This window comes from Gymnodraco acuticeps, unplaced genomic scaffold (genome assembly GCF_902827175.1).
Source record: "Gymnodraco acuticeps unplaced genomic scaffold, fGymAcu1.1, whole genome shotgun sequence".
NCBI classification, from domain to species: domain Eukaryota; kingdom Metazoa; phylum Chordata; class Actinopteri; order Perciformes; family Bathydraconidae; genus Gymnodraco; species Gymnodraco acuticeps.
Window position 1 is genome coordinate 233959 of NW_022991936.1, and position 17273 is coordinate 251231.

Here is a 17273-nt window from a genome sequence, read left to right on the forward strand (position 1 = left end):
GAAGACATGACTCTGACCGTACCTCCAAGGCAGCCATGCAGACGACTTGATTGGTGTGGTAGAAGAAATTGGGCAAAACGTCAAAAATTGAGGTTTCGGAGAGAATGAGTTTCTGTGTCAAAGAAAAAACAAATATCACGTTGATATTAAAGCTGCTGAAAATGTATGATGACAAATGCATTCCTCCACACAAAGCTAACCTTCAAGTTCTCTGGACAAAACTGGTGGCCGTACATGTCAATGGCCGACAGGAAGATGGACTCCACCTGGTTGTGCCTCAGTTCGTACGATGGTAAATGGGAGGCAATCAAGACCTAGGGGTACATTTACAAATATAATAACAAGTCTATACAGATGATAGAAATTGTTAAAAAAAAAAAGGATGCATTATTTCTTGAAATCTGAGACAAATCTGATGAACTAAAAAATATAATATGAATCCAACTTGAGGTGTCCTGTCTGCTAGATCAACATGATTAAACAATGTATTTACACAGTCAGGGTAATGTTTAACATTTACCAGATACTGTTATTACCTGTCTGGCTCTCAAAGCCACCTTGGAGTTCTCCATCTTGCTAAGCTGCGTTAGCTCGTTCAGAATGGCCATCAGCTCGTCAGCTAGCATGGGATCCCGTCCACACAGCTGGTCCTACACAGAGTTCAAAGTGTCTTTCACTAAACCTTATGAGTTAAAGGATTCATTTATGCATGTTAAGTGCTGAAGCCTTACTATGAGCATTGTGACTAGGAGGTTCTTCTTGAAGACCTGGGCATGAGAGAAGATGTACTCCAGCACAGGACTCATGTCAGGTTTGTGCTGCTCCCTCAGGTTGATAACACACTTGTCATAGTGAGCTGTTGTGAGTACAGTGACATTAGTGATGACAAACGAACCACAGTTATTCAAGTAAATGCTGCATCTAGAGTTTGGTGTTACCTTGCTGAAACTGCATCTCCACTTGCAGGTATCGCTTCAGCAGATCAAGAACCACAGACTTCATGTAACCACGAATCCCACTGCGGTACCTGGATAAGACATTGTCAAACATGTGTCAATGGATGCAATATTGTTTAATATTGAATGTATTACTTCTGTACAATCTGCAACTGACAATAACAAGGATACAACTAACCTCTGTACCAGCTGAACAATACTCTGAGTGTTCATGAAGAACACTTCTCGGTCAGCCTTCCTCTGTAGGGTTGCTGCATGGCTGTCTAGAATATTTGCAATCTGGATTGAACAGAAAAACATCATCAGATGAAATCACCAACAGTATTTATATGTATTTAAAGAACTTAAACAACTGCAACATCTCTCACTCGTTGGCTAGGGAACTGGCAGAGGACCGAGGTGATGTTGCTGGCATACTGGGCCATGACTTTACGGATGTCATTCTCCACACTGGGGGGAATGCGGCTCGCCAAGCTGGTCATGATATCCTGCAGCTCCAGCAGCGGCAGCGAGGGGTCCCGCAAAGTCTTCATCAGAGAAGCCACCCACAGTTTCAGCTGCAGACAGGAACAAAGAAAAGTAGCACTTCAGAGTTTAATTTATGCACCAGCACGTACAATGGTCTTGCTTGTTTGAAGTGAATATGTCAGCACTGTGCTTGTTGTCCTTAGTTTGAATCTCTATGGTTTATTGCACTTATTGCACATCGCTTTAGATAAAAGTGTCAGCTGAATGCAATGTAATGTAACATGCACATAGGATTAAAAAAACTGATTCACCTTTGGAAACTTAACAGCCATGCATCTTTCAAAAATGTTTTTGATACACAGACATACAGTAGCTGTCAGCAGTTAAAAAGGTTTAGTTTTTAGAACAGAAAACACATCCTCCTGCAAGATGCCAGCTCATTATTTCGCAAAGGATACATTGAAGTTAATATTTTCAAATGAATTTGTTGCTGCTTTTAGCAACACAAGCTGTGTGCCATCTAGTTCCTTGTATTCCAGGGAAGGCAGACACCTCTACGGTCAGTATCTCGAAATAATCTAGATTGATAAATAGCACTACAGGTAAAGGAGAAAGTATTTTGTAGTACGGGTAATTTTCTTTAGAAGCAGAAAGCCAGCTGTGTACCTTAAGGCTGAAGAACGGCTCTTCCAGGCAGTAGCCGCCCATGACTTTAATCAAGTTTTCGAGCACACAGTGAAACACTTGGTGAAGCTTTTCCCCAACAATAGGCAGTGGTTGCTGGGGTGGCAGTATGGCTGTATTGAGCTCCACCTATGACAGGAGGTGAAAGCAAGAAAGATGATGTAAAATGTAAAAGCATGAGCCGTGAAGGAGAACAATTTGAGCACTTTTAATTCTGATTTTTGATTATTTTACCCGGTGTATACAGCTGGGGTCATCCAGGTCTAAACGTGCCACCACGCAGCCCTGCTGCAGAACCGCTCCAGATCTCTTTACAAAGTTGACACAACCAGACTGATGCACGGTCAACATCATCACCATCTTCATCACCTGAAACCACAGATCAACGGCATGTCAATAAATATGGCAAAAAGAGACAAAACTAAACTTCACCAAAAAGCTGTCTCATTCACCTCAATCTCTGCATAGATCTCTCCAGTACACACGTGACCTCCGTCATCCACCATGTACTGCAGCAGTTTCCCAGCAGAGGGCGCCCTCAGCACCGTGGGATCCTTCTCCTTCTCAAACACACAAGTCTTGTTGCCGACAGTGATTCGGTAGCTGTAGGGATACATTATTTCAGAAAACAAATATTGAAACAAACCCATCTACATATACAGAAAGAGGAGCTCTTGCCTGTCCACTTCCTCCTTCATGTAGGTGGTGTGGCTGCTGCCGTCGTAGGACAGCAGGAGGCCGCCATCATTCAGCCTGTGGACATCAATCTCTATGTTGGAGCAGTTCATCATGATGACATACGTTGTTGGGGATTGGCGAGAAACCTGGAGGCAGGAAGAGATGATATATTGAGTAAAAATGTAAGAGCTCAACAAGGAACGTATAAAGGGAATAAAGCAGATACCTTGAGGCAGAACTTGACTCCTTCATATATTAAGTCCACATTGACAGAGTTGAGGAGACTGGCTGCAGGCAGTACTTGACCTCTAAAGATGCAGCAGTTTTTATAAGTCAGTTATATAAACATACAGCTGTTGAAAGAACGTAATAAAAGGGAAAGAGTCTACTGACCTTTCCAGGGAATGCAGGTAGTCAGACATGCTCTTTCTGAAGCTTGTGTCTGCAACATGTAAACCCCCACAAACAATACCCAGCATGGTATCTGGTCTCTCCGCCTGCAAGAAGAGTATAATGCTTTATGAAACAAACAAACTATATAAAACTTAAAAAACCAAGTCCTTGGGTGTGTTATGATTTGTCTCCTACCTGCACTTTCTCTGCAATGAGATGATCCAGCCATCCGGTGTCAATGTCATTGTTTCTGAAGCTTTCTGTCTCCAGTAACTTAATGAGGTATTCAACAGTGGTCCTGAAGTCACCTCGGATGGACAGCTCCTTCAAAGCCACCACCATGTTCCTGAAGCACAATATGACACCTGATAAACACATGTATTCTATGAGATTTACAAAAAGAAATGCCCCAAAAAATGTTAAGAATCAACCTTGCATTGCATGAAAATTGCATTAGCTGTATTTTGCCCTAATGTCCTCTAAGATTGTATTATATTATGGGCCGATCATTGCATTCTTACCAGTGTTATTTATATTACATAATGGGCAGTTACAATATTTGGGCATTACTGGCTGTTGCGTCAAAAGCGACAGCAGATATCTCAGCATTATTGGATCAAAAGAAGAGGCTTACGAAATGGCTTCTTCACGGTTCTCTCCCCAGGAGAAACAGTGTCCAAACTGGGAGTCTGCAAACTCATGCAGGCCTCCAGTCGCCCCCACGCTGAAATAACCCCAGACATTTTTACTGCTGCGGAAGTTCAGCTCCTGCACAGTGCCAGAGCTGGGCTTGAACCCCTGAGAGAGAGCACAGCGATAAGAAGTCAGTGGTGCAAGTCAAAAGGAAAGACGAATACAGTGTTGATGAAATGTAGCTCTACCTCATCGGGGTTCTCACTGGTGATGCGTGCAGCTATGACGTGACCTCTTGGACTTGGCATGCACTCTGGATTCTCGAGGTTAATGATGGTGTCGGCCCACGGACTTTCTCCATAAAGCAAGCGGATGTCCTTAATTCTATTAATGGAGATGCCCATCGCTATCTATGAGGGAAGAAACAAAACACAGAGTTAAAATGGAACAATATTAACCTACAACCATCATGGCCCCTGGTAGACCACCACACATATAACAACAAAGACTATAACACGAATTTGAGCAATATGAATATATGCAATATATGCACTATATATACACCGCTTCATAAATATTATTATTATTATTATTATTATTATTATTATTACTACTACTGGCTTCTTTCCCTAAGTTAGACAATACAACTTCTGTAATAAATCTGTAAAAAACTTATAATATATTATATACTTCCACTTTTAATACTATAACTGGCTGCTATCAAATAATTTAATACATGCTACACTTGTTTCTTTAAATACTGTTACTGGTACTGGTATATTGTAATTTGTGTAATATCTATTGTTATCTTTAACATTTAATGCATGCTTCTTAATTATTATTAAACTATTTTTGGTTCCTTACTTTAGCTGTAACAATGTAAATGTCCCCTTTGTGGGACGAATACATGTATTCTGATTTTGATTTGCAGGAGGATGACTAGTTTAACTCCTTTTTTTATTCTTACGACTCTTTTTTTACCTGAAGTTGGGCAGCTGGCAGGTTTACATCTCCAATCATCTCCGTGCAGGGATGTTCCACCTGCAGCCGAGGATTCAGCTCCAGGAAATGGAAACTCCCGTCTTCAGAGAATAGATATTCCACAGTGCCCGCACTCACATAACCCACCATCTTGGCCAGCCGCACAGCATACTGGGCCAGGAAGAGGAGACCAAATATTAAATGAGGAGTTCATGATAAAGGTTGGATAATAAAAACAAGCAGTGACAAAAACGGACCCGTTCCATTTGCTCAAATGTTGAGGCAGAGGCTATCGTGGCCGGAGCCTCCTCTATGATCTTCTGGTGCCTTCTCTGGATGGAGCAGTCTCGTCCAAACAGCGAGATGGCGTTTCCATATTCATCAGCCAGGATCTGAACCTCGAGGTGTCTGGCATGCTGAGCCAGCTGCATGATGAAGATGGGCGACCCGGGCACCTCTGTCTGAACCTGCAGTCAGAAAAAACAACACTTCAGATGTAGGAACTGCATTAAATTCAACTGTATAAAAGAGGTGCCATTAAATGAAATCAAACCTGTCTAAAGAGACTCGGAAAATCCTCAGAGTTTTCTACTTTCCGGATACCCTTTCCACCTCCACCTTCAGAGGCCTTGATAAAAACTGGATAACCAATTTGTTCAGCCCCCTGCAGAGAAGCATCACATTACTAAACAAAATATATTTGACAGGAGATAATCGTTTCAGGGACAAATTTGAAGTATTAAGTATGAGGATTTTTGTTAATATGCTTACTTTCATCCCATCGTCTACATCAATAACACAGCCCTGTGTGTAGATCTCCGGAGGAACACTGATAACATTGCCCAGAAAATTGTCTTCCTCTTCCCAGTCCACTTTCAGACCTGAGAACACCAAGAAGAATGAGAACATAAAAACATTGACAAAAACTGAGCAGAATAGTGTTAGTATACATTATGTGAACTGAGACAGTGTGGGAGGTAAAGCATCACCTGATCCGCTCCATGGTAGCGTGGGAATGCCAGCACTCTGAGCCACAATGGAAGAAGCAATTTTATCCCCGAGGGCCCACATGGCCTGACTGGATGGCCCTGAAAGTAACAGTCAGCTAACAATAAGATTTGACTCTAATAAAAACCTTTAAAAAAAAGCAGTTTCAAACTAAATGTTACCCAGAAAGGATATCCCTGCTTTGTCCAACAGCTCAGGCAGTTTGGGATTTTCTGAGGCATGACCCCAGCCGGCCCATACAGCCTGTTAGAAGTGATACACACATTTACTAACAAGTAGGCACGGATCAAAGATAAAAGAGGTTACAGCCAAGAAAGAACACTGGGCACCAATATCTTGTTTCAAACAGGCAAGTATTTAAAAAATGTAAAAACAAGTAACCACGAGGAAAGACAAAAAGCCTTTATCATAGTGGCTTTTATTATTCAATAGCCAACATCTGTTTACCACTGTAGGGCTCTGTCAGGAAGCGATTTTATGATTTAGCGACAATACAGGCTTTTTCATATTTCCTTCCTCGTAATTACTTCTTATTCCATTTTAGAGTGTGGTTCGCATTCCTGCTTATCCTGTTTGTTTGGCCCCCAAACACACTTTCCGTCTATATTTGGGTATCCAGAGCAACCAGTTATCTTTTATTGATCTTCAAAAGTAAGTGTTACATTTTTTCTTAAAAAGGTCTGTCAGAATAACAACATGAGGAATCCCAAAGTCCTGATAAATAGAAAGCATGTGCTATTTGGTTTTAATTAGCTCAGGGAAACGCCCTGCCAATCGCTATAAAAAGCCATGAGACTGCAGGGCCGTGTGCACACACAGATGTTGAGAAGAAGAATTTAGAGGACTCCTTCAATAATGATCAAATTAAATTATAATTAATAAAACACTTGAGATTATTTTTGCTTGCTTAGTGTATATTTACAATTAGTAAAGTATTTTGAACATTATAATAATCTTTTAATACTTTATTTTACAATTTGTAGGACTGAAGGGAACATGTTATCTCTAAAAGTGTTTAACGCAGCGTCCACACGGCGGCGTGTGTTGAAGCTTGCCGAGCTTGTCTGAAACTCGACCAACAACCAATCACATGAATCTCCCGCCCCGGACACACAAGCACGCGGTTTGATTGGCTAGAGCTTGTACTGGCATATGATTTGATTGGCTGACGCTTCTGACGAAGCTTAAAAAGTTGAACATTGCTCAACTTTTGAAGCGAGCAAAGCGAAGCAACGCTCCCACAATGCAGTTCGGCAAAGCGTGGCGTCACCCCATTCAAACGAATGGGCAGAAGCGTTGAAGTTTCAACGCAAGCCGCCGTGTGGTTGGGCCGTAGTGTGCTCTTGAGAATTGGTAGATTATGATGTTACCCAACAACAAATGATAAAATAAATGAATACCACATATCAGCGTACCAGACACGTGTTGTTTCGAGGTAAATTGTAAAGAGTACCTGAACTGGGATTCTTTTGGCAATGTCCACTATCAGCTCTACGTTGGCGTAGTTGTTATTGTTGGCTCCACCAGGCACAGGCACATAATGGTCGGCCATTTTGATGTATTCTAAAAGTGAAAAGATTAACAAATAAAAATATAAAACCAATTCTGATCATTAATAATTCAGTACAGACTTTCAGCGAATCACTCCAATAAAACGTTGGTCATAGAGCTGACGTAAGATAACGACACACTTCCTAGTGTGTTTTCTCTCAGCCTAATAAAATCTGATAAGTATCAAGTTCACAATAACCTGCATTGGCTTTCAAGTCTTCAGGGGTTACCATGACAACAAAACGAATGGTCCTCTCATTGCGAAACATTTCGTAGGACCAGCGGCGGATAGAGCGCATGCATTTCACTGCAGCTATACCGTTGTTAGCAATCAGCACCTGTAACAGAAATAGAAACAACTTGACTCGTCTAAAGAAAGACAGAAATGCTGCATGATGCAACGATTGCAATGAATTCAAAAAACACAGGAAGGACTTCTTACTTTTTCAATGACACGGTTGCCACCAAATCGGGTGACAAACTCGGCAGGAGAGGCCACGGTGAAGTCCCTCTGTAGATCCATCTTTCTGTAGTTGTGTCCTTTTTTCACTAAGTGAAGACCAGACATGCTAGGCCTGGAGGGGAAAGCTCATTTTTAGTCGCCTTGTTCAATAACACAGAAAAATACTTCTGTTCTGCATCATTTATTAAATAATCCAGGAAGAAGTGGGCTCTTTTATATCAGCAGGAGGAAAAGCAACAGACCCAGTGCTCTTCAGTCATTACATTACATTACATTACATTACATTTGGCTGACGCTTTTGTCCAAAGCGACTTACAATAAGTACATTCGACCAGGAAGACACAACCTTGAAGAAAACAGAATCATATAAGTATATCAGGTTTCATAGAGCCAAACATTTCAAGTGCTACTCAACTGGCTTTAGGTAATCCAGTCCTTTATTGGTATAAAAGTGCTTCGTTAATCGTTCTTTAATCGTTCGTCATGGTGGTAAACAGCTACATGACAGTGTGAGTTAAGGACTGTTCACTATAAAACAACAGGATCATATATTTGCATATATGAAACCCAAGTCAAAGTTCAGTCTTTCCTGAACAAAGGCGCACTATGGATTGGCCTATTTATGTTTCAGCTTATCTTCTATTACACTTAAAACACTGTTGCTTGTGGTGAACCTTTAACTTTAAGAGCATGCTGCCTTTATTTTGAAAGCATATGGTTTATTACATCTTTCTTTAAATGTCTGATTATTTGAGATTATGAATGTGAAGTCAAAACTCATTATCAGATTTAATTTGGGATCAAGTTGATTCACGTTGGGTTAATTTGTGTTAACCTACAGCCTTTTCATAATGTCATTTTAACAACTAAGTTCACAAAGTGCTATAAGGTTATTTCCACATAGTTGTCAGGGTAATGATTATCAATAGTTCACTGGAGTCAAGTCTTTCCTTCCAGAGTCCATGAACAAACACTTCAGACTATCTGGCTGTTAAAGTCAATGTAATCATTTAAATCACATAAAAAAACAGCCCAAGCATTTAGCAGGCATCAAAAGCTGCATTGTTACACATTAAATCTCATCGGATTTACTTACATTTAAGCAAAAGCAGTAAAACTGAATTTTACTTTACTTTCATTTAATTGTTCAAAGTCCTTTATAATGTAAGCCCCACCAGAATTACAAAGAACACAATAAGAGACATTTTGAAAGCTTGTGTTACATTAAGAGAACAAAAGCAAAGCACCAGTTTACATTTTACTATACACAATGTATAATTGTACACACCATGATTATCAGCTGGCTCATAATTTGTTCATTCCAAAGTCTCTTTGAAATTGCAACACAAGAAACTTCATTGAAATGATATGCCATGTTAAGATATCACTGAGAAAACACCTGTGTTGCATCAGTGAGCCATGTTGTTAAGTGGGAGTGTAACTCTGTATGAGCCAAAATGAACTTTAAACTATTTATCTCTTCTTTTCCAGGACATGAGCAGGAATTAATTCACTGAAACAATGAGTAGCCTACTGTATGTGTTTTAACAACTTATGGACCTATTCTTGTTGTTTCACTGGACTGCTTGGCAAGTAAGTCATTGCGGTCTGTTTTAAACTTCCCTAGAGGGTACGTACCATACGTATGCACTAACGGAGTGCCTTTTTTTTTTGTATTTCCTCAAACTCATGTGTGCCAAAACGAGCCCTGTTCAGTTACATAACAGTCAGGCAACACCAGTGATCCTCATTCTACAGACATGTGTCCAGAAGTATCTATTCTCCTTTCATACAAAGTAATTACGCATGTTCCCATTATTTCTGCTCATAAAGCATGTCATAGCTTTGCACTAAATAAACACTGCAGCTAAAGTATCAAATTACAAACGACAGAGTCTTAAAAGCACCTACCTTCCGAGATAAGGGAACAAGTTCAAACCCTGCCATATGTTTTTCACCTGTTTTATAATCCTCTATTAGTAAAACTAGATTTAAAAATGTAAGACCGACCAAAACAAAAAATTCTACAAAGTGTTTCCTCTCCTGTGCTCCCTCCCTTGTCCCCTCCCACATTTACAGCTTTATATTCTACGGATCTCCTTGGACAGATCACAGGGTCCTTGTTCTAAAAAAACTAAAGGGGTAAGACCAAAGGTTTCAATTTGTTTTCACATAGAACAAGAAAGCCTCCAGTATCCAGTATTCAATGCAAAGATGTTGGACATGAAAGGGCTCAAACCTGGCATGATTGTACAAATAAATTGTTTAATTTCCATTTAACATTTTTTAAAAGTGCATCTTCTTCTGCTGCAAGACTTCAAAGTGCAGGAAGATGTTTTGGCTGAGATTTGGGAGACAACAATCTCTTACTTTGCTCCCCTTCATGATGGTTCCCCGCACTAGTGCTGTAGCGACGCGTCGACTTCAAAATATCGTCGACGACATATTTCCGCGTCGACGCGTCGCTACACACACGTGGGTCACCCAAAGCAACAAGCAGTTCGCAATCGCACTTCAAACACAATGGAGACTGAAACGGCTACCACCTCCTCCTCACAGGATTGCGCACGAAGCCCCCAAACGAAAACATCTCGTCCTAGGTCTTCAAAAGCATGGGAATATTTTAAAGTTAGTCCAAAACGCAAAGATATTTATATATGTATATCTCACTGAGACTGCTGCATAGCCTAGCAGAAGCAGCAGCTAGCAGTGGTGGCTACCATTAGCAGCTAGCATTTGCTCTCCGATTTTTTACATAAAATGGAATTATGGATTATAAATTCAATCATTTTTTTATACATAGACGTTAAAAACCTATGGATTAACCGATTCAGCCGCGTTTTTTCTCATTTTAATGCCATTGAACACGTCTTTTGATCAGATTGACAGCTACGGTGGTGAGACGATCTCCCTAGAAGCTCTGTGAAGGTACGTGTTGTGATGACTGTATTTGCTTCCCCTGTCGCGAGTCCGGATCACTCAGTGATGATACTATGTACCTACATAATCTGTGGAGTCTCAGCTTTAATCGGATATCTTGTATGTGCAGCTACGATAAGTAATAAGGGTACTTTTATCTTGAGTTCTGTGCCAATGTCCGTTAGCATTTTTCGCTCAGGGGTCATTTAGATGCTTCTTATGAGACTTGTGTTTTGTTTTGGTAAACATGGTTTGTATCGTCAGTTAGCTGAGATTATTTCCGTTAATCTGGTATAACACATTAATAGGTTCTTAAATATTAAGATCCCCTGAGACACAGTATCGTGAAAAAAAAATATTTTACATTACGTTTTTTTTACATTACGTTTTTTATGAATTGAACAACAGAAAAATAATCGTTAGATTAGTCGACTAATCGATCAAATAATCGCCCGATTAATCGTTTTCAAAATAATCGTTTCCCCCCAGCACTACCCCGCACACATAGCTTCACGCATTAGGGTAAATCCGTCCAACCAAGCATGTCCGGTTGAAGCATGAAGCTATGTGCAGCAAACAACCCTTCAAAGCCACGATCAAATGATATGATTCATATCATATACCAACGCTGGGTATACAAATAACTTTCTAACATTCAGACTGTAAAAGAAAAGCTAAAAATAAAAAGTTGTTGAAGATTGAAAAGTGTTTTTGTTTGCCTTGTTGTGACCTAGAGTCCCACTACAGTTTTCAAAGTCATTTGGTGTGGGCTCTTGTTCCAATAATAGAGTCGGGGGTGTTTGGCATGCGACAATAAAGCACATCAACTGCATGCAGTCAGGTGATAACACGCAGCTTGTACAGACAGGGTACAGCAGTAAGTGCATAAAAGCACCTCACCTATGTGAACATTCATCCTATTGACCTAAACAACCTCCTTTTTTATATAAGTCCTTCCTAATATTTGAGTAAGATGCTCCCATGTTTACGTCACATGTCAGAGTTGTACCCTACAGTCAAGGGTTTTGCCTGTGAGTAGTAAAGCAAACAGATATTGTTCTAAACTGTATTAAAGTAAACAGGTATTATCTTGAACTGTATTGAAGTGAACATGTATTATTTGGGACTGTTTTGAAGTAATCCTATATATATATAAACCTTCTTACCTACACTCCATAAGGCAGATATCACCAACACACACACATACACCTCCTGTCTCCAGCACACACACATAAACTCCTTGACCCAGATATCACCAACACACACACATACGCCTCCGTTTATCAGCACACACACACACATACACCTCCTGTCTCCAGCACACACACATAAACTCCTTGACCCAGATATCACCAACACACACACATACGCCTCCGCTTATCAGCACACACATACACTTCCCCTCACTAGCACACACACATGTTCTTTTTCAAGGTTCTTTCTGGGGCCAATATAATCCCAAGCACCAATATATCTGTGTACAATGTTTGATACCAATATATCTGTGTACAATGTTTGATTGTTTGGGAAAGAATAGTTTGTGTGAAACCTTCCTTGAGAAATGAAAGGAGTTGAGTCCGGTGGAAGATAAGAAGTGACTCTCCGCCCCAAATATGTCCATATATACTGTTGTTTCTTCATGCAAAATGCCCCCTGTTTCTGACTGGCTGGTCCCGATATCTGTATCGCACGGCAGTAGAGCGGGGAGCCCGGAGTGCTCTGTTTCAGGGCACTCTGTATTTCATATTGTGTTTTTTACTGTATTAAAATCAGATTATTGTTATAACTTTTATGCCGGTGTTTTGAACTCCTTCTTTTATTAAATCTGACCAGGCTCATCTAAAGGACGGCGCGGAGCAGAGGTGGGCTTTAAGCCACCACTATTGTGTTTGCTCCTACAGTAGTCACATGATTACAGTACATAAAGCATTTTATTTCACTGTATGGCATTTATTTTTACATTGAATTTGTAGCTACATTAAAAGACTAATGTCACAGCAGGATTTGGAAAAACTTGTCCATTCAGTAGACTGGACTACTGTAATGGTGTCTTCACAGGTCTCACTAAAAAATCTATTAGAAAGCTGCAGCTGATTCAGAACGCCGCTGCTCGAGTCCTCACTAACACTAAGATAGTGGATCACATCACTTCCTGTTCTGAAGTCTTTACACTGGCTTCCTGTGTGTCAAAGAATAGATTTCAAAATATTGCTACTGGTTTATAAAGCTTTGAATGGTTTAGGCCCAAAATACATTTCTGCCCTCCTGCTAAATGATGAACCATCCAGATCTCTCAGGTCTTCAGGGACTGGTCAGCTTTCTGTCCACAGAGTCAGAACTAAACATGGAGACGTTCAGTTATTATGCTCCAAATATCTGGAACAAACTCCCAGAAACCTGCAGGTCCGCTGCAACTCTGACTACTTTTAAATCCAGGCTGAAGACTTTTCTTTTTGCCGCTGCTTTTAATTGATTTATTCATATCTTAAACTGCACTGTAAACTTTATTATCTTTGCTTTTTAATGCCATTTTCTTAATGTCTTTCATTTTTGTAAAGCACTTTGAATTGCCTTGTGTTGAGTCCCCCCAAAGGTAGTTAAAGTCATTATTGGGGTTAAAGTCCCCTACATGTGCCGTTTTGGTTTCAAGACCCTGGTTCGCGGAGGACACCAAAAAAGTCCTAGAAAAGACAACTTAAACTTAACTAATGTGCATTTAAAGAAAAGAGAAATAGTTTTGGCGAAAACTAAAAAGGTACCATGGGGTACAGGAATCCGTTTTGGTTTCAAGACCCTGGTTCACGGAGGATACCAAAAAAGTCCTAGAAAGACAAGGTAAACTTAACTATGTGCATTTAAAAATAATAAAGAGGCATAGTTTCGGCAAAAACTAAAAGGTACCATGGGGTCAGATTATAATTTTCCAAAGGGGGGTTTGTTCAGATGTGTGTATCTCACACTGCACTGTAACTGTGATTCATGTATCTTTGCTTTTAAATTAGTTTTTTTAAATGCCATTTAATATCATTGCTTTTAGATATCATTTCATAATATGTTTCTTAAATGCTATTTATTTCTTTCATTTTTGTAAAGCTCTTTGCCTTGTGTAGAAATGTGCTATATAAATAAACTTGCCTGGCCTTGCCTTACACTATTTCATTTCTACTCTTTTTCTTCTTGCACTATTTTTATTGTTTTTTTTCTTTTGTTTTTTTTCTTATATATATATATATATATATATATAATATATATATATATTTATGTTGCATTATTGGAGGACCCTGTGACTTAAGCTTTTCATTGTGTATCTACACTGTAGCTGTGCATATGACAATAAAGCCCTTTGAACCTTTGATGATGGGAGTGATGAAAACATGCCTGACTCTGGACAGTTTACATGAACTTAAATAGAAACAAGGTCTTACTTCATGCTGGAGGAGATGTTCTGAGGCGCTGCAGAGGACGCCACGACAGGAGAGGGTTTGGGGGCGGAGGGCGGGGGCTGAGCTGCACCGCTGGGAGGTTTGGAGACCAGAGGCTCCTCGTCTGAAGAGTTATCCTCCGACGCTCCTAGGATGAACTTGAGGCGTTCCCTATCCTCGGCCCCTGAGCTGAGCATTGGCCCTCTGGGTCTGAAAGGTCTCTGGGTGTTCGGTCGCAATGACGGCTTTTCTGAGCTAACCTCAGAGGACGCCTGCAGAGCCTTGACTGTTTGAACTTCAAGACCCGTAGAGGCAGGACTACTGTCTCCCTGAGGACTGTTGTCTCCATTTTGTGTTACTGCGTTAGGAACTGTTGACAGGGAATGTTCCCCCGGATGAGGGGATTGTGTAGCGGGCTTATCCTCCTCTGCTGCAGGCGCACCGCAGCCAGGGGGAGATTCCTCTCCTTTCACGGGCATCGCTAGCGTCTTGGTATTAATCCTCCACAGAAACAATAATATCCAAATGATTAATCCCAAGACTGCGAACGGCAGCATTCACAGACAATCCTTCTGCGACTGCAACAAGAGCAAAATGGATATTATAAGCCATGATTAGTGCAAAAATAAATTATCCAACAATAACTTATCATCAGTCATAAGACCCACCCAAAAATAAAAGTGTATTCAGTAATTAAAATTAAAACAATTATTGTTTGAGTCTATTTTTTTGTGTCTATGCCTGTATTTTTGTAATAATATAATGACAATAATAAACTTTATTTATATAGCACCTTTCAGAACATAGTTACAAAGTGCTCTCACATAAAAATACATAGAGAGCAAGTGAACTAAACAACAGCTTCTACACATAGAAACACAGTGTTAAACAGATAGAAATAATAAAACAAAAATACATAGATTAAGAATCAATGGATATAAAAATGTAATTAAAAAAGTGAGTTTTTAAAAGTGACTTAAAATACTATTTTAAACTTCACTTTTTCACCATGACAGCATGTTCCAAGTCATTCTTGTGTATTTTTTGATGATTATCTTAAGAATGGAAAGAACGAGCAATGATGAATGTATTCTTGAACTGTAAAATGTCCTATTTTAGAATATATCTTCAAAATTCCGTAACAACTTAGAGGGCTCCTTCTCCAAAAAATAGTTTTTTATGTAATTTTTTTTAAATTGTCTTTCAAATATCAATATTGCCATCAAATATCAAAAGGATTACAAATTAGAGACTTGTGTTCTTTGTGAAAAATATTATAAGATATCAAATAAAATCTAATAAAAGTAAGTAAGAAAACATTATGCTCTAAAGACAGTTCCTTCGATGTGAACAGAAGCCCGAAGTCTGTTGGGACAGGGTCATACTGGGTATTTTGAGATAAGATTCAAGGGTTGGACTCAATCACCAAAGACAGGCAACAAAAGGTAGAAAGGATTACTTTTAAACTCAGCTTTAAGTCCTTAAATACCACAAATCAAGTGTAGTTATGGTTATAACAGCAGGGCCTGGCAGGCTACATTTCCCTGGCAGTGCCTAAACAGTCTGAAACAGCTGCAGTGAGAGCAGCTTCTTATGGAGTAAAGGTCAACACTGAGGGAATGAAGTGTGAGGAGGGGGACGCACAAACACAGACACAAACAACGTTAATGAGCATTTCAAAAAATAAACATACACACAAATTAAGAATATATAAGTATGAAATCCGGGTGAAACAAATGTGGATTCCTCATGTTAGTTTGAGTCTGTATTTCTAATGAAAAAGATGTTAATATGGTAGCCATTCATTCCAAAGAAGCATTCATTAGAGACACAAGGAGGTGTTTGTCCTCTAGAGCCACTATAGAAACAAAGGAAGGGTTGAGATATCACTTTCAAAGTTGCATTTAGAAGGCATACGAGTAAGTGAGTTGTTCCACTGAATCCCAAAGGAGGATACATGAAGTTAAAGTGTGGTAACTTAAGCTTCATGCTGACCTCAACGGATTGTCAAATGTAAACAAAATGCCAGAATAAATTGGCTTATCGCCTGCAAACTGAGCAAAACACATACCAGTGCACTATGGTTTTCTCACAGGGAATCATGAACTTATACGTGACAGAAATAAGACTCAAACATGAAGTTCAAGCAAGTCAATTCCGACAGAAAAACTATCCTTTCCCATTGTTTACCAAACAGGAAAAGGAACATGTCTTTAAGATCACACATGAAGTACATTTGTGTCAGCAAAATAAACGACAAGTAATACATCACTAAGTAAACATTTAAAGAGGTTTTTTGTTGTAAACATATGTGATTTACACTCACCACTAATAATGGACATCACTGCTCAGTCGTTGTTGTTGTTGTTGTTTCTGCAGCACGGCTATCGAGTTAGCTGCGACACAAGCACCTCACTCTACAAACACATGTCATTACTTTAGACAAATCGAAATGAATTCATATTAAACCACCAAATATACTGGCTGCTACTAGTTTTAAGGTTTGAATAATCTTTATGACAACAGCAGGAAATGTCACCCGCAGTCTCTCTCCCTCCTCCTCCTCGCTGGAGGATTTCAAGCTCCTCCCAGGAAAGAGGAAACGCTCCGAAGATCGTGTATAAATAAGATGTTTGAGTCTGTTGTAAACAAATAAAAATAGTTTTTTTTAGCTGCGTTCAATTTTAGTTAAATCAACAAAAGAAATAAAGTGAAAAGTTGATTATAATTTTTAATAGAAAAATATTACTATAATGAATATATTATTCAAACATGTTTTTAATAAACGCAACAATGCAAGACAAACTAAAAACAATGTACTCGTTCATCCATTAATAATAACACAAAGAGATGTTACTAGAGATAATACAAGATAATATACCTTAAAGATACCAAAGGAAAATCTACTGATATTAAAAATGAAATTCATGTTAAATAAAATTGATGATGTGAGATCTTAATAGAAAGGATAAACATTTTAATATTTTACATTTCTCAATTCAAGTAAAAAGAAGATTTACAACGAGAATTGTGGATTATCTTCTTGAGTAACCATTTTATGATTTCTGGGAAGAGAAAACACATCACAATTGAGTTTCTATACATTCTGGCATGTTG

General features: G+C 39.3%; 1 protein-coding gene across 6 annotated transcripts in view; it reads right to left on the reverse strand.

The window, feature by feature from the left end:
- Window positions 1–16732, reverse strand: part of acacb (acetyl-CoA carboxylase beta) — a 26979-nt gene extending 10247 nt beyond the window's left edge. For 3 of the 6 annotated variants that reach the window (XM_034200306.1, XM_034200304.1, XM_034200307.1), the window contains exons 1-27: window positions 16483–16732; window positions 14160–14734; window positions 7795–7927; window positions 7552–7690; window positions 7255–7364; window positions 5963–6044; window positions 5783–5881; window positions 5565–5674; window positions 5347–5457; window positions 5051–5260; window positions 4794–4964; window positions 4061–4222; window positions 3814–3977; window positions 3375–3525; window positions 3180–3283; window positions 3013–3094; window positions 2787–2932; window positions 2561–2711; window positions 2343–2477; window positions 2091–2237; window positions 1325–1513; window positions 1135–1235; window positions 939–1027; window positions 732–856; window positions 537–650; window positions 201–314; window positions 23–112 (exon numbers count right to left, since the gene is read on the reverse strand). In XM_034200306.1, the coding sequence (XP_034056197.1) occupies window positions 23–112; window positions 201–314; window positions 537–650; window positions 732–856; window positions 939–1027; window positions 1135–1235; window positions 1325–1513; window positions 2091–2237; window positions 2343–2477; window positions 2561–2711; window positions 2787–2932; window positions 3013–3094; window positions 3180–3283; window positions 3375–3525; window positions 3814–3977; window positions 4061–4222; window positions 4794–4964; window positions 5051–5260; window positions 5347–5457; window positions 5565–5674; window positions 5783–5881; window positions 5963–6044; window positions 7255–7364; window positions 7552–7690; window positions 7795–7927; window positions 14160–14713 (3783 nt within the window). In that variant the 5' untranslated portion in view covers window positions 14714–14734; window positions 16483–16732. Of the gene's footprint in view, window positions 1–22; window positions 113–200; window positions 315–536; window positions 651–731; window positions 857–938; window positions 1028–1134; window positions 1236–1324; window positions 1514–2090; window positions 2238–2342; window positions 2478–2560; window positions 2712–2786; window positions 2933–3012; window positions 3095–3179; window positions 3284–3374; window positions 3526–3813; window positions 3978–4060; window positions 4223–4793; window positions 4965–5050; window positions 5261–5346; window positions 5458–5564; window positions 5675–5782; window positions 5882–5962; window positions 6045–7254; window positions 7365–7551; window positions 7691–7794; window positions 7928–9103; window positions 9123–9726; window positions 9857–14159; window positions 14735–16482 lie in introns of those variants that run through there. The other 3 variants (XM_034200308.1, XM_034200309.1, XM_034200305.1) reach the window with 3 other exon arrangements.
- Window positions 16733–17273: the final 541 nt, after the last annotated feature.